This window comes from Haemaphysalis longicornis, unplaced genomic scaffold, assembly GCF_048455015.1.
Source record: "Haemaphysalis longicornis isolate Haplotype H1 unplaced genomic scaffold, Haemaphysalis longicornis Haplotype H1 scaffold_6, whole genome shotgun sequence".
Lineage (NCBI taxonomy): Eukaryota > Metazoa > Arthropoda > Arachnida > Ixodida > Ixodidae > Haemaphysalis > Haemaphysalis longicornis.
In genome coordinates this window covers 83,207,917-83,231,269 of record NW_027526407.1, presented here as the reverse complement: position 1 = coordinate 83,231,269, position 23,353 = coordinate 83,207,917, and the positions used below count along the sequence as shown (strand labels likewise).

The following is a 23,353-nucleotide window of genomic DNA, read 5'->3' as shown; positions in this document are numbered from 1 at the left end:
TGAGTTCTGAGTACATACATGTTGAGTTTGAGTCCATTTTGAGTTCTGAGTGCATTTTGAGTTTGAGTCCATTTTGAGTTCTGAGTAAACTTTGAGTCCATTTTGAGTTCTGAGTACATTTTGAGTTTGAGTATATTTTGAGTTTAATTACATATTGAGTTTTGAGTACATTTTGAGTTCTGAGTACATATGAGTTTTGAGTCTATTTTGAGTTTGAGTACATATGAGTAGCCTAGCAGGCATCTATGGTTGGGTTTAAAGTTTCATGCGTCACTGTGGGCTCGGAATTCAGGTTACCTGCGGGTACAGCACCAATCGCGATCTGCATGATCGGTTGGGAGGGAGGGGGTGTCTGATTTTTTTTTAGTTTCTTGTTGAATTTTCATGGCCATAAGCACTTGCTGTATACCCAATTTTCGCGGCTAGGCGCGTGAGTGATAATTGACTGGTGAGGTCATAAAAAAGGGTTTTCTTAACTTTTCCTCCTGACGGATCCACTAAGAGCGTGGGAAAGGGTGGTGGGAAAGCACACGGCGGCGCTGGCGTGCTGGTTGTTGGCCTGCTACTGTTAACGGCTTGATGTACTAGGGGTCACAAAGGAAGAGGTGAGAGCCGGGGGGAAATGGGGGCGGAGGCTGTCCTTTCTGCTGTTTCAAATGAATTAGCTGAATTGACTGGGCAGCGCCCCTTAAGACAGAATAATGACCACATTAGATTGGGTGAAAAGTGAAACTGATGAGGCTAAGGCGTGTAAGGTATCAAATGAAAGGTCTTGATTAACGGAATCAAGCGGGGTAAATAAAAACATGCTTCCCGATTGTAGTCATCAGGCAGTCATGATGAGTCATAGATTGGGTTAAAATTTAAAATGACGCTGCCAGGGCATGTGGGGAATCAAATTCAAGGTCTCGATGTGGGAAATCATTCGGGACGAAAATGAGTTATGGATATATCATGACGTAGTCATGGTAAGTCATAGATTCGGGTAAAATTCAAGTTCATGACGCTAGGGCGTGTGGCGTATCAAATTAAAGGTCTCAATGAGGGTAATCACGTGCTTCCTGATTATTATCATGACACAGTCAAAATGGGTCATAAATTAGGTTAAAATTCACAATGATGCCACTGAGTGTCCGGGGCATCAAATTGAAGGTTCCGATAAGGGAAATCACGTGGGACAAAAATGTGGTAGGGCTATATCATGAGATAGTCATGGTTAGTCATTGATTGGTTTAATTTAAAATTGATTCCGCTAGGATGTGATAGGTATCAAATTAATGGTCTTGATGAGCGGAATCACGTGGGAGAAATACAAAAATGCTTCCTGGTTATAACCATTAGATTGTCATGGCGAGTCTTATATTGGGGTAAAATTCGGAGTGACCCCGCTAGGGCGTGCAGGGTATGAAATTTATGGTCTTGACGAGGGGAATCACGTGGTACAAATAAAAAAGGCTTCGTAGTTCGAATCATGAGATAGTCATTATGAGTCATCATCATCATCATCAACAGCCTGTCTACGCCCACTGCAGGGCAAAGGCCTCTCCAGTTATTCTCCAATTACCTCGGTCCTGTGCCAACTGTGACCAATTTATCCCCGCAAGCTTCTTGATCTCATCTGCCCATCTAACTTTCTGCCGCCCCCTGCAGCGCTTGCCTTCTCTAGGGATCCACTCTGTTACCCTTAATGACCAGCGGTTATCTTGCCTTCGCATTACATGCCCTGCCCACATCCATTTCTTCTTCTTAATTTCTACTAATATGTCTTTAAAACCAGTTTGCTCCCTGACCCACTCCGCTCTCTTCTTGTCCCTTAATGTTACACCTATCATTTTCCGCTCCATTGCCCGCTGAGTCGTTCTCAATTTAAGTTGAACCCTCTTAGTGAGCCTCCAAGTTTCTGCCCCGTAGGTGAGTACCGGTAAGATGCAGCTGTCATACACTTTCTTCTTCAGCGACAATGGTAGGCTGCTATTCATTATCTGAGAATGTCTGCCATATGCACCCCACCCCATTCTGATCCTTCTAATTATCTCTGCCTCATGGTTTGGATCTGGGGTCACAACTTGGCCTAAGTAGATATATTCGCTTACCACTTCCACTGCCTAGCCACCTATCCCAAACTGCTGTGCTGTCCCGAGGTTATTGATCATTACTTTAGTTTTCTGCATATTAATTTTCAGGCCCACGGTTCTACTCTGTTCGCCCAGTGCGGAAAGCATGCTTTGCAATTCGTCCCCCGAGTTACTTAGCAAGGCAACGTCATCAGCAAATCTGAGATTACTGAGGTATTCTCCATTAACCCTTACTCCCACCTGTTCCCAATCCAACGTTCTGAATACTTCTTGTAAGCATGCTGTGAATAACATTGGAGAGATTGTGTCTCCTTGTCTGACACCCTTCCTTATAGGTATTTTACTGCTCTCTCTATGGATGATGATGGTAGCTGTAGACCCATTGTAGATATCCTCTAGTATTCTTACATAATGCTCATCTACCCCCTGGTTCCGCAATGCCTGAATGACTGCTAGGGTTTCGACCGAGTCAAATGCTTTCTCATAATCTATGAAGGCTATATATAGGGGTTCAGTATACTCAGCACACTTCTCTATCACCTGATTGATCGTGTGAATATGGTCCATTGTTGAATAACCTTTACGGAACCCTGCTTGTTCTATAGGTTGACTGAAATCTAAGGTTGCAGAGATTCGGTTAGCGATTACCTTGTTAAATACCTTGTAGACCACTGACAGTAAGCTGATCGGCCTGTAATTGTTCAAGTCCTTCATGTCGCCTTTCTTAGGGATTAGGATGATGTTCGCGTTCTTCCAAGATTCCGGTACCATTGCGGTCGTTAGGCATTGCGTATACAGGTTTGCCAGTTTTTCAAGTACAATTTCTCCGCCATCCTTCAAGAGGTCTGCTGTTATCTGATCCTCACCAGGTGATTTGCCCCCTTTCATTTCTTTCAAAGCCTTCCTTATTTCTTCGGTCGTTACTGGTGGGATGTCTATCTCCTCTGAACTACTGTCTCGTTCGGCATTATCCTGTATGTCCCGGCTACTGTACAGATCCCTATAGAACTCCTCGGCCACTGTGACTATTTTATCCCTATTTGTGATGACATTGCCTTGCTTATCCTTAAGTGCATACATCTGATTTTTCCCAGCGCCAAGACGTCTCTTCACTGCTTTCAGGCTACCTCCGTTCTTTGCAGCGTATTCGATCCTCTCCATATTATACTTCCGTATGTCAGCTATCTTGCGCTTATTGATTAACTTCGAGAGCTCTGCTAGTTCTATTCTTTCAGCTGCGGTAGAGATTCTCATGGTTTGCCGTTTCCTGATTAGATCTTTCGTCTCCTGTGAAAGTTTACCAGTATCCTGTCTAGCCATAGTGCCCCCGACTTCTACTGCACACTCCATGATAATGCGTGTAAGGTTGTCGCTGGCTTCCTGTGTCGTAAGCTCGGCTTCCTCGTTAAGGGCGGAATATCGGTTGTCCAGCGCGATTCTGAATTCTTCTACTTTACGTCTTACTGTTTGCTCATTTATCGGCTTCTTTCGTACTAGCTTGTTGCGGTCCCTCCTCAACTCTAGCCTAATTCGAGATCTTACCATACGGTGGTCACTACACCTTACCCTTCCGAGCACTTCCACATCCTGCACGACGCCAGGGTTTTCGCATAATATGAAGTCTATTTCATTTTTGTGCACCCCATTCGGGCTCCTCCAGGTCCACTTCCGACTCTCCCGTTTACGGAAGAAGGTATTCATTATGCGTAGGTTATTCCGTTCTGCAAACTCAACTAGTAGGTCCCCCCTGCTATTTCTACAGCCCAGACCATAGTTCCCAACTGCCTTGTCTCCAGCCTGATTCTTGCCTACTTTAGCATTGAAGTCCCCCATAACTACAGTATACTGCATTTTTACTTTAGCCATTGCCGATTCCACATCTTAATAGAAGCGTTCCACTACTTGGTCGTCGTGGCTGGATGTGGGCGCGTAGCCCTGCACCACCTTGAGCTTGTACCTCTTATTGAGCCTAATTACAAGACCTGCTGCCCTTTCGTTAATGCTATAGTATTCGTCTATGTTGCCAGCTATGCTTTTATTGACTAGAAATCCCACTCCCAGTTCTCTTCTGTCCTCTAGTCCACGGTAACATAGGACGTGTCCATTTTTCAGCACCGTATAGGCTTCGCCTGCCCTCCTAACCTCGCTAAGCCCTATTACATCCCATTTAATGCCCTCTAATTCCTCGAACAACACCTCGAGCCTTGCTTCGCTAGATAAGGTTCGCACGTTAAACGTTGCCAGGTTCAGATTCCATTGGCGGCCTGTCCGGATCCAGGGATTCTTAGCACCCTCATAGCACCCTCATGAGTCATAGATTGGGTTAAATTCAAGGTGAGGCCGCTGAAGCATGTGGGGCGTCAAATTTAAGGTTCCAGTTAGGGGAATCACGTCGGACACCTAAATAATGCGTCCTGGTTACAGTCATGAGAGTCATGGTTATTTTGACTGGTATAAATTCCATATGACCCTGCTAGGGTGTGTGGGGTATCACATTAAAGGTCTCGTCGAGGGGGATCACGTGGGAAAAATATAAAAATGCTTTCTGGTTATAATTATGAGGATATAGCAAAAGGTATATAACAAAAGGTACACACCCACACTCACACTAACACGCTCACTCACTGACTCACACTCACTCACTCACTCACTCATACTCTCACTCTCACTCACACTCACACTCACACTCTCACTCACAATCTCACTCACACTACCACTCACACTCACACTCTCACTCACACTCTCACTCACACTCCACTCACACTCTCACCTCACTCAACTCACACTCGCACTCACACTCTCACTCACTCTCACTCTCACTCTCACACTCCACTCTCACTCACACTCACACTCTCACCCTCACTCACACTCACACTCACACTCTCACTCACACTCACACGCTCACTCACACTCCACTCTCACTCACTCACACTCCCTCACACACTCACTCTCACACTCACTCTCACTCACACTCACTCACACTCTCACTCACACTCACACTCTCGCTCTCACTCTCACTCTCACTCCCACTCACTCCCACTCACACTCTCACTCTCAGTCACACACTCACACTCTCACTCTGACTCACACTCACACTCTCACTCTCACTCACTTTCACTCACACTCTCACTCACAGTCTCACTCTCACACTCTCACTCTCACACTCACTCTCACTCTCGCACTCTCACTCTCTCACTGTCTCAATCTCACACTCTCACTCTCTCACTGTCTCAATCTCTGTGAGGCCATTTGAGTTCTGAATTCATTTTGAGTTCTCAGCCCATTTTGAGTTCTGAGTTCATTTTGAGTTCTGAGTACATTTTGAGTTTTGAGTACATTTTGAGTTTTGAGTACATTTTGAGTTTGAGTACATTTTGAGTTTTGAGTACATTTTGAGTTTTGAGTACATTTTGAGTTTTGAGTACATTTTGAGTTTTGAGTCCATTCTGAGTTTTGAGTCTATTTTGAGTTTGAGTACATTTTGAGTTTTGAGTCCATTTTGAGTTTCAGTACACTTTGAGTTTGAGTACATTTTGAGTTTTGAGTACATTTTGAGTTTTGAGTCCGATTGAGTTTGAGTACATTTTGAGTTTGAGTACATTTTGATTTTTGATTACATTTTGAGTTTGAGTACATGTTGAGTTCTGAGTACATTTTGAGTTTTGAGTCCGAGTGAGTTCTGAGTTTTGCGCTCAATGTGAGTTTGAGTTTGAGTGAGCGCAGATGTGCTGCTCAGCATTGAGTCTGAGTTTGAGTGAATGGTGATTCAAAAAAACAAATTGTGAGTGAGTTTGAGTGAGCCGCGCCAACTTTGCCGAGGTATGATCGCACCTGACAGGAATTTCCGAAATGCCGATGAAGTTCCCTGTGACTGGCATGCCCTGATCGCTTTGTCCGAAGGCTTTCCAATTTCTCCCAATCTGAACAGCGTGAACATGCGCTAGAACCTGTGCGAATTGGATTCGCGAAATAGGCGTCTGCAGCGCAATCCAGCTTTCTGTGCTCCTCACTTGATGCGTCAGCGCACGCGAACTTGGTGGGAGAACAGAACGGCAGATATCACACAACGAACACTGGAAAAGAGTTCTCAAAGGTCGAAGTGGCCGACTCTGGTCGGTCCTCTTAGACGCACACCCTCACATGCCCTCGGTATTTTTTCTTGGTATTTTGCGCGAGCTCCTGACTCTGCACAAGGTCACGCGCTAGCCTGGTTGATGCCTTGCGCTCCTCGTGAGGTTCGTGCTCTCGTGCGCTCTGCTGGGCTGAGTTTCCTGGTAACGTGGCGCGAATAAACTAAAAGCAAAAGCAGCTCTGCTGTTAAAAGGAGTGTAATCCAACTGGTACACTTTTAGGGGCGAAGCTCCTAAAGCCATGGGTCTGTCCATCCCATGTGTCTCGTAGTACGTGACCGCCGCATGCTTTCGGAGATGTCGCAAAGTGGGCCGCGTTGCACGCGCAAAAACCGGCTGCAACCGGCAGCGCAAACTCGGCACCGGGAGCGCGAGCTTGTCTGTGTTCGCCAACGGAGGCGCGAGCGCACGTGCACTGCGAGGGGGAGATCACGCAAGAGATCACGCCAGTGATTTCCCTACACCCCCCCTAGGGGGTGTGTAGACCCCCCCTAGTTTTTCTGGACACCCCCCCTTGAATCCCCAAATTTCACTCTTGTCAGTCCTTGTATGGACCTTTTTCAGTATCGATCTGAAAGTTTAATCATAAGAACTGCAAATAAATAACATATCGATTCGTCAGAGGCCACTGGTACAGAGCAAGAACAAGCCCGTGAGGAGGTACAAGCAAAGCATATATCGACAAGCACTCACCCAAACTTACTTCGACTGAGGCCACCTTTGACTTGAACTGAGTGCAGTAAACACACATATAATTTACTTTCTTCATTGATTCGATGCCATTCTTTGTTTACAACCGTAATCTTTGCAGAAGCTCTTTCAGCATGTACATTTAAAATGGGCAATTTGGCGAGGCGAAGCGTTACGGAAGCTAATCCTGGCGTTTTAATAAATCGGGAGCGTACAATCGGTGCCTGATTTATAAGTGCTGCATAATTCGTGTACTACCTAAACATTGTTTCAAGAACTCTAATTTCGTCACTGGCCCTGGTAACAAGTTCGAAAATGTCCTTATACGTTGAAAAATGGCGAGAAATAAAAAAAAACTGAATACGGACCTTTCATGGTAAAAAATGAATTTCTCTAAATATGTTTTTTTCTTAGATTGAATAGAAAGCACCGCCTCTCAGGTGTGTATATATATATATATATATATATATATATAGAAAATGAAAAACGCACATCACGGGGATGAGCGTTTGGTTAAAAGACGTCTATTATTGAACTAGTGGGATAAAAAAACAGCTTTTCTAGTTTATGAACCCCCCCCCCCCCCCAGAGCCATTGAGACACCCCCCCTTGATTCGATGCCTGGGGAAACCCCTGGATCACGCCACGAACGCAGGCAGTCGTTCTCTGAGATCGAACGAGACGCAAGGACCTTTGCTCGTTTCCTCTCGTATTGTTCGGGCACAAGTTCGCGCTAAATAAAAGTTCTTTCTTTACCGTTGTGTCCCATCCTACGTGACAAATTGTGGTGGAGGTGCGGGGTAGTCCTCGATGGAGCGGGGTCTTTCACCAGGTCTGGGCCTGGTAGCACTGACTCCAAAAATAAAAGTTGATTTGTACAATGTACGCACACAGTCTTACGTCTTTCTTAATGATGTAATGGGTGAACTTTCACGGGAGAGTTACGGTTACCGATGATCTACCCCTCTCGAGCTTCGCCCCACTTATCATCATTCATTCCGTGGATATGGTGTGATTTTTTCGTCTCAATGTAGCTACGGCCACGAGCAGACCCACTTCAATGCGTTACAGTTGCACGAAGGCAGACTTCAGGGTGGCGCATCGGCATTGCATGTCCGAAAGGGGAAATTACAGATTTGTTGATCAAAGGCACATTCAGGAATATTTTCACGTTCTATCAATGCTCTCTTGACGCGAGTAGGGCTGGCTAATCGCGGGGCGTACACATCCGCTTTGGAATACCAATCTAGAGCCCATTTCAAGTACCATAACCACTGGTTCATTTTTCCTGACTTGTTTTCTTTAGATGTATTGGTTGCTTTGTTTTGTTTTTTGGGGGTAATCAAAAATGGACCAACTTATTTTCTCCCACTTGTTTTTGAAGCGCCTGCTACACGTTGAAGGATTAATAGTCGACGAAACTTTATTTTCCACAATCCGAAGAAACGGGTCTTTTGTGCGGTGAGTAATTAAGCAAGTAAGTGCGCATTTTTGTTTGCAACACAACAAGAACCGCTTCGCTTGGAAAAGCAGTTCTCAAGAATGCTTGTTCAGTTTTTCCTCATCCGTCATTTGTTGACCGCTTGCATTTCCTACATATTCTGACCGCTTCCATTCTGCGAAACCCGAATCCAAGCATTGCCTAAAAGTTCCTACGCCATTCCCCCCGCTTTTCCTGTTGATTCGTTGGGTGCTATAGTAGAACGTAGAAAAACCACATCGAAGAAAGCCAACAGTATATCCTTAAGGATGTGCGATATCTATCCGAAAGATAGAGATTTGTAGATATTGCTAGAGAAAGATAGATATTGGTAGACGCAAGACCATATACGTTCTGTCTACGTATAGTAACCCGACAATACTTACAGCGTTAGAAATACATTAGAAATGGGGGCGCGGAACCAGGCATACAACATTCATAAAAACACAAGCAGTTCTGGAAGCAACTGTGAGAGTAAATTTCATGGCTGTAAAAAAAATTGTTGCCTGGTCGGAGATGCGACAGGCCTTTGAAACACCAACTAATCGGAGTATTCTTTTTCTGTACGTGCTTCTGTTTAATGTCAGGATAAAAGGTGCTTTTATGGGCGTTCGGGAATTGAATTGCGAAGAGTAAAATCCAAGGACAGTAGTGATACTTGCAACCGCGCCCGTCTGCTGCATCCCAGTAGTTTGTTGTATATCCAGAGAACTAAAGGTATTATTTCCAAAGGGTACGTTCGAGAAGCTTCCATTCATGGCAGACGCGCATCGAAATCATGAGCTGCGAAAGTTTTCACATTTTCTTCGGGAAATCTGCCATGGAAGTTCTAATCCTTTCACACACCTCTTTGAGAAAGTTCTAGAGCACCTTTGTACCAAAATTTGAACCCGATAGCCCGAATAGTTTTATAGTTATAAACGTTTACTTTCTGGCGCGGCGGGGGCGGCCGCGCGCTCTGAGTCACACGCAAGTAAAACGAACCTAGCTAACTTCAGCGACAGGGTGATCACTTAAAGGCCATACTCGCGTTATCCGGTTGCTTTTGCGATAGTTTGACAAATTAATATAGATCAGTAGGTGCGTTTTAGGTAAAGTGACAGCCAAAGAATAAATGTAAATAACCAGTCACAGTTCGTTCAAGAAGCTTTCATTCATGGCGGACACATTTGGACGAAGCTGCGCGAGTTGAGCTTCAAACTAGTCAGCTTAGAGTCAGCTGAGAAGCTCAGCTTCTTTTGGTAAGCTTCTCGTTGGCCAGCTGAGCTTCAAATGAACCATTTTTTGTAGCTATACACTTCAGAATGGCAGTGCCTTACCTTTCCAACGGCCACATGTCAGCGAGTCTAAGCAGCAAGCGAGTGTGTCAGCTTGTTCGCTTAGAACAGCGCATATAAACAGCAAAACCGAGAAACAATGGCTCAGTATCACTAAAGGCTTTTACGGTAACGTCGTCCTTGGTAAACGTCTTTCGCTCTCTCGCTCTTTGTCGTCAGGCACTCTATGCCCAACCAATGCAGGTATGGAGTCCTGCCTGCTACGGAAGTAACCATCATATCGGATACCACAGGGGCTGCACTAGAAAGGTTCAAACCTGCTAGGAAGGCTTTCAGGGACATAAACAGCACGGTAACGTCTCGTTAGTGTTGCTTCATGGCCGCCATGGGTGCAGTCATAGTTGATTTCACCCAACCGGTGCAACCGATTCCGCTCACTGACTACCCAGGGTCGCTGTGAATTATTCATAGTCACTCTGCCTACTCGGTGAGCGGCAGCGATTTGCCCTGTTTGGCAAAAATCAAGACGGACTGCTCTCATCCAGTACGGCAATCCTCGCTGGTGTCGTTCCGCCTCTGCAATTGATCGGTGTGTCTCGATTTTTCCCAACCGGCCAAACCGCATCCGCTCACTGACTAGCCAGAGTCATTAAAAGAAATTTACGTTTCCACATTTCTGTACGAACACCCATATGGTGTAAATAAAATGTTTCAATCAAAAAACCCTGTCCTAACAAATATATTATTCATGATGATCACCAGCGCCGGCGCCGAAAGGTGAATGAAGCCGGATGACGAGACAACAGGTATTGGCAGGGAAAGTTTTTGAGGCACTAGTTGCACCGACAGGCTGAGCGGGCAGAATGGGCCCATGTGTAGAACACAGCAAATTCTATGGTAACGCAGTAAAAAATGGCATAGATTGTTTATACGACTACACTTTCATTACGTTCTGTGGGGTTGTACGGAAGTTATGACCTGCGTCTATTTAGTGCCACGCCAACAGATAATAAGCTGCCGGTAGCGCCACTTTTAACTTTTTTGTAAACTTTGCAACTCTTTGTGTGGCAGTACGCATGAGTGCGCCAAAAAAGCTATAGACCACTGCAGTGAACAATCAATTCATGAATGGCTGATCTGCTTGCCCAAAATGACCACCTTGCCGAATTGGGCAAACGAAAAAACCTATTCAAATATATTCTAATATGAACCTTACTAACAATATTCTTCACTGATTGTCATCATCATGGCGGGAAAACATATTTCCCCAGAGCACCATCCGACAAAGATGGTGACTTCCACCGTGACTTCCGCTTTCAGCTCTTCAACGGTCATTGCATCCGTCAGCAGATATTCGAAGCGAGCGGAAACCTTTGATGTCTGTGATAAAAAGGTGCAGACATGCTTATCTCTGTTGCCGGCGATATCAAGGTGAACTCAACGGTCGCAAACGACAACGAGTGGCTCAGTTTTCTTCTAGAGAGCTATAAAACCTCAGAGCCGCCATTACTCATACCAGAAGAGAACAGAAATCCTATTCCTAGTGTGGGATCAAAATTCCGTATTTAGCAGATTACACCAGGAGCCAAACTGTAGCTACTACTAGCGACCAAGCTCATCGGACACTTGCAGGTGAGCGCACAGTATTGCTCCTGTTTTTTATTTCCTCTGCTGCACCTGCTATCCAATTACTATGTTACTTCTTACATCCAATATCATGCTGTCTGTAGAGAAAAGCATGGCTCAAGATGATACCTTAATCTCCGGAAGGCTACGCCTGGAATAGAAAATGTCCCTGATACCTCACGTAATGACGGTTGTGATATGCGGGAACACACGCATACAAACACTCATGCCCGCACACACGCACACACACAAACACACACGTACACACACACACGCATGCACATACACACACGCAAATCCATTCGTTGCAAGTAACTGACTCGTCACCTCACCCTTTTTGTTTATTGCTTTCCTACAGCTTCTAGCTGCGCCTTTACGTAAAAACTCCGCTACCGGCTAACACTAAGCTCGTGAGTTCAGGGCAGTGCTCGCCAGCAAAGTCTTCATTTCTCTTTTAATCAGACCCAGAAAATCATCCACCAGAATTTTTTAAAACAGCAAGCGACCGTTTCCTATTTTTGAGCGTTACCCCCATCAATCTTCTTTTGATGGCTCGTTTGGCCGACTACAGTTTTAGAGTGAAAGCTCCAAGGCGCTACGGCTTTCAAGGCCATTCACCGCGTCGAAATAGCCTTCAGTCCCCGGCATGCAAGCTGTGCCATTGTTATCGCTTCGCTTGCTCAGAGCTTGATTGATTGTGGGGTTTAACTCGCCGACGCAACGCAGGCGATGAGGCGCGCCGTAGTGTAAGGCTCCGGATTAATTTTGACCACCTGGGGATCTTTATCGTGCGCCGAAATCTCGTACACACGGGCGTTCTTGCTTTTCGCCTCCATCAGAAAAGCGGCCGCCGCGGCCGGGAATCGAACCCGCGACCTCGTGCTCAGCAGCGCAACGCCTTAGCCACTGAGCCACCGCGGCGGGCCGCTTGCTCAGAGTTTTTACTGCTGTGGTACCAACTGAATAGGCGAGGGTGAAACTGCTCGTCCGCCCGGCTCCTTCGGCGAGGCGGCTGGACCGTGTGTGAGTGCGGTTGGCGACAAGAGAACCCTGTTAGTAGCTAGGATACGGTAAAACACAGCGCACACTCATTTACAGGAATGACGACAAGAGTAGAAGATGGTGCACACACAAAAAAGCGTAACTCTGCGGGTGGTAGGTTGCACAGTCTTGCCTTCGTAGGCGGGCCGGGTGGTCTGTCAGTGTGTGCGCTACAGAGCAAGCGCACATGCTCGGCCGGATCGGCTGAATCCAACGCTCGGCCGGAAACAGCTAAAGGGCAAGCTGCGAAATCTCATAGAGAAACAAAACTTTATATGCACTTTATAGATATTCATTTCGCTTGTGATAACTAGGTTTAGAAATGTGCACGTTAGCCATTTTTTCAAGTTGCCAGAAAGAACCAAATTTATTCGCAAAACCTCCTCACAAAGGATATACGTTTGTTGTATGGAGACGCGTTTGTTGTAGACTCTACTTGTATTGACGGGGGAAGCCTACTGTTCTTAACATTAGATTTGTGCACGCCGACCATAATTCGGCAGGCTCACTCACAAGTGCACTCGCACACCGCCCACTCACCACTCACTAGTGAGTGGTGAGAGCCTCGCATCGTTTTCGACTGGCGAGTGCGAGTGCGAGCAAGTAATGCGTAGACATAGATCGGTAATTGTTATATGCGGTACTTCGCGATTCCATAACCTAAGTACTAGATGTGTGTGTCGAATACGTTTTGCGAGCGCTTAAGTTTTAAAAAAAATCCCCCCACCTCCCCGAAGGGGATCGTGCGGAAATGCGAATGCATTGTGTGCACCGATGAGTGCGGTGCGAGTAATTATTATTAATGGCGTACTTAATGAAGAATCGCTATCAAGGCGCCAGGCGCGCGCTCCACTGCATTATATAAATTCCGATCGCAGCGAGCGGAGAGAGGGTACGCGGAGAGGAGAGAGAGCCCGCCGAGCTCCGCGATGCGAGCGCCCTCACACGCCCGAGCGCGCTCCTCCTCTCCACTCACTCTCCGCTACTCCGCCCGAGCTCCGCGATGCGAGCGCCCTCACACGCCCGAGCGCGCTCCTCCTCTCCCCTTGCCCTCTGCTACTCCCGCCCGAGCTACCACCTGCTCCGGTTGCTAGGAGCGCCACAGCTGTTGCTAGGGGCGAGGAGGAGCGCGGAGAGATAACACCTGCGGGCGCACGCGGACGGAGCAGGACAACCCCCGACTAAGAAATGCATTCGCATTTAAAAGCAGAGGAGGAGAAAGAGGAACTTGAACGCGCTTTGAACGAGGAGGAAGTAGAGAAGAAGAAGAAGAAGGCGAGCTTGCTCGCGGCATCTCGTGTTCTCTCGCGCAAGGTACACCTGTGGGCGCACGCCGACGGAGCACGACAATCCCCGACTAAGAAATGCATTCGCATTTAAAAATACTGAAGAAAGCGTTGCGGGCTCCCTTTAAAACAGTTTAGGCTAGCCTTCCTATGTTGGCTGGCATTTAGTGTGTGCAAATAAGAAAGCGTAAACGCCGCAACTCCATTAAGAAACGACTTTTTGGGTGTCGAAGCAACGCTATTGCGTAGGACATGTTAGCACGTTAACGAATGAGTCACTGCAACGTTTTCAGTTAAATAGAACCAGCGTGATGTCAGGGACACGTGGGCCCATACGTGCGCCATGCACTGTGAATTGACGCGCCATGCAGGAGCGTGCTTTCAGCCGCACTTAATTACACTCTAGCAAAATGGCGTTGCGTATTTCTGTCGCACTGTGATGGCTCTGAATTCCGCTTGTTTAATTTGTTATCCCCTTTATTATTCTTAAGCCAACGGCCATTCAGCTTGCTGTATGTGTACTAGTTTCGCCGGATGAGAAGGCTACCGAGTTAACTAAAGCATGCGCAATAACGTATAGTACACTTTAAACTACATGCGCAGAGATTAGACCTTGCAAATAATTATTTCGCACTACCTGATGATTTATGTTTGAATGTTCGTACGCTTTCTGCTGGAACGGTGCATTTCGCTTACATTTCATTTTCCTCCTTGCTATCGTAGATTTATTGCTGGTAAATTGCTGAGAAATGCGCTTTTGTAAAGCTTAAGTATTGTGCAGCACTTTTGATTGCGACACGCCCCACTTGATAAATGACGCCTTCCATTAAGACATAAAAAGTACGAAAACAGCTCATGTCCCGTGATCTCTTTATTTCAGACATATAGCAATTGCTGCCGTCGAGTAAAGGAACACCATGGTTCACCCCTTCGCCATGCTGTTCATTGCCGCTGGTCTAGCAATTCTGGTCTTCTCCCCCGGCACGACAGAGGGAACGCAGGATCTTGCGGATACCCTTGGTCGACTTCAAGGTAAGAAAATTTGTCATTTGATTTGAATTTTAGCCGGAGAGCACATTGCTAGCTGAAAGTGCTTGAAATAACTAGCAATCAACGCTGAAAAACTCTCATGCTTCCTCCTTGTAGGAAAAACGCAATCTATTTGTACTATTTTGCCCATAAAGCAGAACACAAATATATATTTGCAACATCGTTACTAGTGTAGCAGTGGAATCAAAGTGTCATCAATAATTGCTGCAGGCATTGGTCCCTGTTCAAGCATAAAACTCGGTGGTTTCTTTCGCCCGCTTTTTTTAGATGTCGTACGACCAAGACACTGCGGCCACCGGCGTCAAATAGGGCAAGATCACAATGGCGTATTCACCATATACCACAAGGCGGCCGGTGAATTGGGACAACGTGTATGGTGCATAATGGGGATAGACAATGACGACTGGACGGTGAGCCTCTTAAGCGTTTGCCACCATTTTCACCGATCGTGGCAGGTTACACAGAGCTGATATCCTGGGGTAGCAATGATGCACTTGTTGGGTGAAGACTTAGCACCTGAAGAACCAATTGAAAAATCAAAATAAGGCAAGCTAGCTTACGTCTTCTCATTACAGCGTTGTGGAGAAATATGCACTTTCAAAAGAGGGTGGGGTGAGTCGCAAATATTTGTTATTTATTACCACACAACACTCCAGTTTAAAAGCATGCGCATATTGCGGAACTTTCCTAGAGACGTTTGGGCATTTTGACCAGAAAAACGCGTTAGACGAGCTTTTTTGTTTAGTGCCTTTCGGCGAACATTACTTGTACGACAAACCTGGCAGGGGCTTGAAGCCTGGGGTCGATGTCCTTCAGCAATCGGTAGCTTCTCCCTGCCACCTTATGTTTTCATCTTATTAAGGTTCATTAGGGTATATTTGGAATTACTCCTTGAACCATACGACCAGGAGGCTTTGAGATTTGTCCGGTTGGAACAGCCTATTGGTTAACACCCAACTGCTACCATCACTCCAAGGATTGCGCACATGTTTGATTGCGAATGATCAGTTAGATTTCTCATAAGTGCCAAAATGTTTCACCAACTTTAGAAATTTCAGAAGAAGTAGCTCAAACAAGTAGCGGGGCTTGAGACCGTACCGTGGAACTATAAAGCCAATATTTGCTTACCGAGGGACGAAAAAGGAACGACAGTTTATGGAGGAGGATGGCACATATTATGCAATCATGAAATAGCAATAAAAAGTGGGCACCAAGCGTCGATACACACTAATACTTCCTAATGACTTGTAATATCGCCTTCAAAATCCAATTGGTGAATGTAGTTACTTATGACGAAGGCAAGGAGGGCAGAAACGTTTATTCGAGTGGAAAGTGTTGTTGAGGGTGGCCTTCCTAGTCCGGATAGCCGCTAGTCGTGGCAGCTGCTCTTGCCCGAGACACGACGTTAACCTGCGTCTCTAGCAGGCAGCTGGTCAGCTCGCACTCTCACTGCTCCAGGGAGCAAAGGTAACTTATATGTGGGTGGAGTGTGAGGTTATTGTCAACAAGCACGTCCCGTTTTGCGGCAGTCATTTCGCTCACCGAGTACATTGTGTTCCCGAAGTCCCCGTCTTGTACACGCGCCAATAGCGTGTATCGGACACGGTTGCAGATAAGCGAGAGCCAAATCTCCCCGCCAGGTCCCATCATCTTACCTGCCTATAGATCCTTGCTTGCTATATTGGAGCACGACTTCTGCGTAGCGTGAGAACCTCGCAGTACACAAAGATAACCGGTATTATGTGGCCCGAGTCTGTCGTTTCAATATACTATATTGCCAATATCGCCACACGAAGAGGCTTATTCCTAACAAAAATGTGATATGTGAGATTCTATGACTGCCCGCTTGAAGGAATTAATCTATTGGAGGAATGGGCACGACGATGGATTTCTGTAGGCAATTCTGGGCGTCACCGCTTGTGGGAAAATGCTTTGGAGCACTCATGTCTGTGGGAAGTACCCTGAGAGAAATATGAACAATCATCGTCACTCAAAAAACTGGTCGTGTCACAGCAATGCCAGCACATTCTTTCCTTCTTACGGCCAGTCGTTTTCAGTCAACAAGCATTGCATCCGCCAGAACTTTGCGACACAACAACCCAATTTTACGCGTTTCCAGAATTACCCGGCCATCATTGACGGTTCCCCTGACGGCAACAGAAACCATCAAAGCTAAACGCAATTCGATGCGGAACGACCTCCATGAGTCATTCGGCCTCGAAAAACACATCCCCTGTGCTGCCCAGCTCGTTCCATTGACGTATTTGTTCTCCAACTATAGCAGTTCAATAATGCCAAAAGTATTTCCAGTAGAGGCAGACACTAACCTTAACTGAATTTCAGCATCCCGAGGACGCGGGTTCAAACCACCGCAGTTGCTGGTTTTCAGATAGAGTTAAGGCAGAAATTCCCCCAGTGTCGTTCGGCTTACGTTCAAGACACTTAGGTGGCCAACGTTAATCTAGACCTCGGCACAGCGGTTCGCCTTATTGCAAGGGCAGAGATTTGGAGTGTGATACCACATAAACAGTCAAATAAATTGAACATAGACATCAGGAACCCGATTTGCTGGCCCACTTCGGGGAAGTTTCTTTTATCCGTCTTTTTGGCAAAGTAGAATTAGATCCACGGTAACGTTAAAGAAGGACTAACCCAGGCACGAGTACCTGTCAAACAACTGTGAACTATCATAAAGGTTATGGCATTATGCTTTACCTGTAGACGCTGTACGCTTACGAGGTAAATCGTTCTGTTTGGCAATTGCCATACGACCGAATTAAGGTCTCATTGAAAAAGGCCCGGGAAGGATGGTGACACAGAGTAAAAAAATCAGAGTACAACGGGCTTCGTCCGGTGTCTTTAGAATCAGTGTCTGGGGTACTGGTGATTTTATTACATCCTATAGGTCACCTTATCGTACCCCGCCGTGTGATCTTAGGGTAATATGCTCGCCCGTTTTCGGTAGACGTGGCGGCATACACCGTTTGATTGGGTTCACTGGTATAGACATTGATGTCCTACCGTCAAACTTTGCATTTTAAACTGCGGTACAAATGAGACGAAGGCCAGCCACAAACTCCCGGCGGTCGCCTTAGCGCGCGTATGGTGGGGGACAGCCCAAGATTGAGCTGCTCAAGCGAAAGTTACAAGGTACGCTGTTCATGGTTCGCTTTGATAACAGTTAAGCCAAGAATTATGCAATGAAAGGGGCCACTGTGTCTCACTAATTGTAGAAAGTTTCTTTAATCCCACTAAAATGACTGATTTTACATCCTCCATGTCTAACATCCTCCATGTCTAACACGGCTAATTATGAGAATACCTATATGCTTGCTGTACGAGGACGCATTTCGAGTAGCGCAGCAACAGGTTCCGTGTGCTACACCTGCGAGGCGCAAGTGATTTTGTGTCTGAACTATAAGAAAACTGCTGCCGGTGCTCCCATTCACAGAGGCACGTGAAAAGAGCACATCTTTTAACACGTATAAAATCATTATGGTACCAGTGCTTGGTTTCGTGTGTTGCAATTTGAAAAGCGATTTTTAAATGCAGAGCATTTCAGTAACTCACGATGTCACCCGCGTTGGCGTCCGTAGTCTGCGTCCGCATCGCTCCCCCTACACTATATAAATACTTGCCGGCGCCAGGTTTCGATCCTACGAATCTGCGGGCGGAACGCAAGGTGCACGGTACTCTACCAACTGAGCCACAAAGCCGACACAGAACGGAAGGTTACGAACGTGCCTTATACCCTTGACTCATTCAACCGTCGGCCAGAGGTGCGCCCTCTCCCCCGCGTCCTCCTCGCCTTCTCTCCGCTCGCAACGCCCTCTCTCGCCGCGTTCGGTTCGGGCGCACAACAGGTGGGGACGTGCGCCACACCCTCTCTCGCCGCGTTAGGTTCGCGCGCAAGAACAGGTGGGGCGCTCGCATCGCGCTCTCTCGCCGCGGTCGGTTCGCGCTTAAGCCACATATGTCGTTCGCGCGCGCTGCGGTCGCTAACATCTGTGGCGTGATCGTGACGTCAGCATCACGCGTTCGCGTGGTGGCGATTTCGGCGCTATAACACTCTCTCGCGAGGGGCATTGGATTGGATTCGATTGGATTGGCTTAGATTGGCTTGCATTTGGATTGGATTGGATTAAAGTGGATTGTGTTGGATTGTGTTGCGTCATAGCCGCGCCACGTTGCGTCATAGCCGCTCCACGTTGCGTCATAGCCGCGGCAGGGGGTTCACGGCACGTTTCACCATCGACTTCATCGACAATGTCTACGCTGGAAGACAACAATTACAACAACAACAACCAATACGTAATCCATACGACTTGCAGGCGCGCCCCCACGCAGAAATGCTCTGCATTTGATCGTGCCCCTCGCGAGGGGGATTTTTATATCTTTTACCGGTCACCTATGGTATAGTTTAGCGGCCGTGACTGTTTCGACGGCAATGGCTACTGCCTCCAGCGTTGGCTCATCTCTGTGACGTCGCGGTGCGAAAAATCGTTAACGGGGAGTGCTCCGTATCTATTCCCTTTAATATCGTTTACAGGTAACGGGAACAGATGCAGCTCACGCGGGAGAAAGACAAAGAAAATGCATTTTACCGGTCACCTATGGTATAGTTTAGCGGCCGTGACTGTTTCGACGGCAATGGCTACTGCCTCCAGCATTGGCTCATCTCTGTGACGTCGCGGTGCGAAAAATCGTTAACGGGGAGTGCTCCGTATCTATTCCCTTTATTATCGTTTGCAGGTAACGGGAACAGATGCAGCTCACGCGGGAGAAAGAAAAAGAAAATGCATTTTCTTTTTGACCGAAACGTTTTGGGTTGGTACAAAGCGTGTTCTACATGGAGGCTTCGACGTTTGTTGCTGCGGTGACTTTCAAGGCCGCGCTTTCGGGTTTTATAAGTTACGTTTGTTCGTCTTTACGTTCATATTTACTTTCGACTCGGCCACGGAAATTTCCTTTTGCTGTTAGGGAACTTTTTCAATAGATATACTGTAGATTTCGTGTTTGCAATTTGTTTACAGCCCAGGCTGGTCTAAACATTGAACGGGACGTCCTTAAGTACTGACAACCTCAACCCCTAGCACCTTCCTGCATCGGCACTGCAACGCACAGAACAGTCTTCCCTCTGCCTTGCTGCATTACCCCAAAAACCATAACTTGGTTTGCTTATACAGGCTAAAGAGAAAATGTTTTAATGAGCTACAAACTGGAATTGAAACACTTGTCTGCCATCTTTTTGGTTGGTCTACCTGTCGTCGTCCAGGTCACCAGGAAAGTATGGTCGTCCATTGGGCAGATGCCCAATAGTGTCTCCCACAGCTCAGAGGAGGAAGTGCTTGTAGAGCCGGGTTATATACTCATGCCAAAAATACGCCATAGGGTACCTAAATGTTGGTATAATTGGCACTTATGAGTGCATGCAGCTTGGAAAAATAACTTATGCCGGGCTGTATATCTGAATGTAGTTGTTTTTAATGGTCGGATTGGGATTTATTGATTTTTTAAGGGTGGCTGAAAAAGGAATGACAAATATTTGCCAACTGTAATGGTAAAACGGTCTGATGTACTGATAGGGAAAATTTGTGTGGGAGCCGCTGTGACCTCAGGGGCTGCTTGGGTAAGTTCATGAACTTGCTGGTGCGCGAAGTGGTGGCCTGGTACCGAGGCATAGGCAAATGTCCACACGGCTTCCCCTCATAAGTTACAAAGTTATACTGAAGTGCCCGCAGTTTTGTTGATGGAATCGTCCCTGACAGCAAACTTGGCAGGCTGCTTGAGAATTTTGAATAAGGCTTTTTTAGAGGAATAGACACAGCGGCAAGTGAATGGTTTGCTTGGCATGGGCGCGCCGCAATTTCAATGACAGGTATCAGTGCTCCAACAGGAAGATAACACTTGCAAGCACTAGGCGTGCCGTCTACGTGAGTCAGCAGGACTGGAAATTCTCCACGGGCGTGTGCCTTCCCTATATCACGCGGCTTCTATTGATGCGTAAGCATAACAGGTTGAAATCGACACAATAATTTTTTTAACGCCCTTGTTTGAGTGATTTTAGGCTAATCTCTTCACCTAACCTGTAAAAACGGAAATATTTGTATTAGAATGTTGCTTTTAAGAAATTCTCCTAATTTTCTATATAATTATGCAGGTGATCCTGTGGCGGAACCAAAATGAAAACAGTCCCTTTTACTTCTACAGAAACTGGACCGACTATGCTTCAGGCTTCGGTACCCCGAGGCGAGAATACTGGATCGGTAACAAAACATTTTCTTTCTTACAATCAGACAAGTGGAAGTATTAAACTAGTGCAGTGAGAAGACTACTGCGAAACCGGGTGGCTCACCTAAAAACAGGTCAGAGTGAGCCCGCACAACTCGGGTTTTCCCGCATAATGGCTGGATGCCCGAAGAGAGAATGTCGAAAAGACGCCCTTACCTTAAAGCGGTTAGTGTACATTTACAACCAATACTGTTGCGTGATGAATTGTTTGCAAAGATTTTAGAATATTTCACAATATTCATTTCCAACGCTTCATGGTAGTATATAAGCACTACGATAATAATGTACTATGCACGGTTCCTATTTGACAGGCCTAGCCTAACCCGTCCAGTCTCAGAAAAAATATGTTGCGTCGTCAAGTGTACGAACGCAGCGTGTAAAAGACCCTACTTGATGCGCGCCTGGAGGTTACAAACACAAATTTTGGCAGCTTTTAAACACAATAGCACTTCTAGGAATACTAGAGCACCCGAATTCCTGTCTGTCTGCCTGGCGCTCAATTCAGCCTACCAGCCAACGATTAAAAGAATATTAGAACAAATGGTTTATACAGGCAAAACTGTTCAAAACTCCTAGAACCACTGGTGTTAAATCTCCCGTGGTGTATGCACCAGTCATGATCGCAATTATGAAGATTGACCGTGAGATTAAATCTGTCACCACGTTTTGGGCAGCCGTGGCCCCGGTTTCGCTTCAGTCGTTCTTCCCCGGCATTTTGGTGCCTTGAGACCCACGATCACGACCGCATGTGACGAAAGAGACCCCCGACGTCCCATCAGACATCAGGCACAAAGAAGACCACTAGTTTGACCTTGAGTTTGACCGCTGTTGACCGCCATCGATTGCCTAGCCCCGCGCTTAGGCGGAGGTCGCCACGTCTGGCCCTTACCGCTCACATATGACCGACCAGAGGCTTCAATGGGACGGAGACGCGGAAAGTTGCGTTCAGGGTACCACGCTTAAGGTACCCTGTACGTCTTGCGAGTACAATGCTGGTGACGGCCTGAGCACTCCGCTTTCGTCGCGGAAGGTTCTTCGCGCTGCCGTTGCAAGACTGCCTAAGACACCGACCGAGCTCCGGCAAGCCCCCTTACCATCTGCGTTCGACTTGCTGGAGGAAATCAACGAGCGCGAACGAAAAGACAGCGAACTCAGCAGGCTAAAACACGACGATAGGTGAGCGGCTTAAACGCGACGAGTTTTAACACGAATATTACGACGTCTTGAATTACTAGGAAAGGATATGTGGGGCCTCAGATGGCATCCATTGACCTTGAACGACCTGCGGGCCCCCGTCATAAAATTCAGCGGCAAGGGTACTTCACCCCGTTCAGACGATCCCTCCCACGCCTGCTCGGGGATGTTGATTTCGCGAGTTCTACTGCCGCAGATGATCAAGACGTCTCACAGCCACGTGATCCTCCCCGATATCGTCAACGCGAGGAGCAAAACAAACGCTAAGGAGCCCTCGCTGCTTTGAGCCCTACGACAAGACAAAAAGACGGCCGAGTGCAATTTTTCTGCTAGTCTCCTATTTTAAAGCAAAGCTTTAAAGCAAAGCTACTTTCGTCCAGCGATTTCGTGGAGGATGTGAAAATGACCTTTTGACCGGAGACACAGCCCCGGTGACACACCCCTCGAAGCGCATCGCGTGATTCGCCTGTCCCGCTGTTGGCGCCTGCGGGCGTCGACAGTGGTCGCCACCGCCGCTGCGGACGAGGCAGCCAACCACCCCCAGCCTCCCATATATACGGCGCTGGGTCTTTTCGGGCAACGGGACCCGTCTTGCGCCCGGCGAAGAGGAACGGTGCGTTCGCCATGAATGAACGCCGTGTTTTACCGGCCTCCTTATGTGAGCGTTGCACGGAATCGAACGGCTTTGAGACGTGGTTGTCAATAAACCTAAATCAAAGGTTAACCAAGCGAAAGCAAGACTCAACCAAACAAAGCCAAGCTTTTGCTTTGCGTATCCAAAGTTAGCGGAGCTAAGGCGCCGCCATATTTACTGAAAAGAAAGAAGTCGTCGTTGCAGCCCAGGCTTCAACATCCAAGGCCGAAGACAAGGCCGAAGGGAAGGACGTGCAAGTGGGAGTCGGCTGCGGGGTAGCGTCGAGCCTCCTAACGGAAGACGGACGTACAGAACACAGGGCTATGCCTGCCGCAGACAACGACGGCTCAACGGCGGCCGTCCAAGCAGACGACGAAAACCCCAGAGAAGTCAAGGACGTGAAAGAAAAGGCAGCGCAGCCTCCGTGTGAGTTCGAGTGTATCTTTGGTTCAGACATAAGTAAAACTGAATACTTACCAAAAGTTATTGAAATTGGAAACCTCTAACCGACGAAGTAGAGCGGCAGGTTACACCCAGGCGCATATCGGAGTCATTAGATCTCACTGATTTGGAAAAGAG

General features: G+C 47.0%; 1 protein-coding gene across 1 annotated transcript in view; it reads left to right on the top strand.

The window, feature by feature from the left end:
* The first annotated feature begins 11,088 nt into the window (after positions 1-11,088).
* Positions 11,089-23,353, top strand: part of LOC144141725 (ryncolin-4-like) — a 51,216-nt gene continuing 38,951 nt past the window's right edge. The window contains exons 1-4 of the mRNA XM_077673236.1: positions 11,089-11,284; positions 14,486-14,637; positions 14,923-15,065; positions 20,816-20,921. Coding sequence (XP_077529362.1) covers positions 14,523-14,637; positions 14,923-15,065; positions 20,816-20,921 — 364 coding nt within the window. The 5' untranslated portion in view covers positions 11,089-11,284; positions 14,486-14,522. The remainder of the gene's footprint in view (positions 11,285-14,485; positions 14,638-14,922; positions 15,066-20,815; positions 20,922-23,353) is intronic.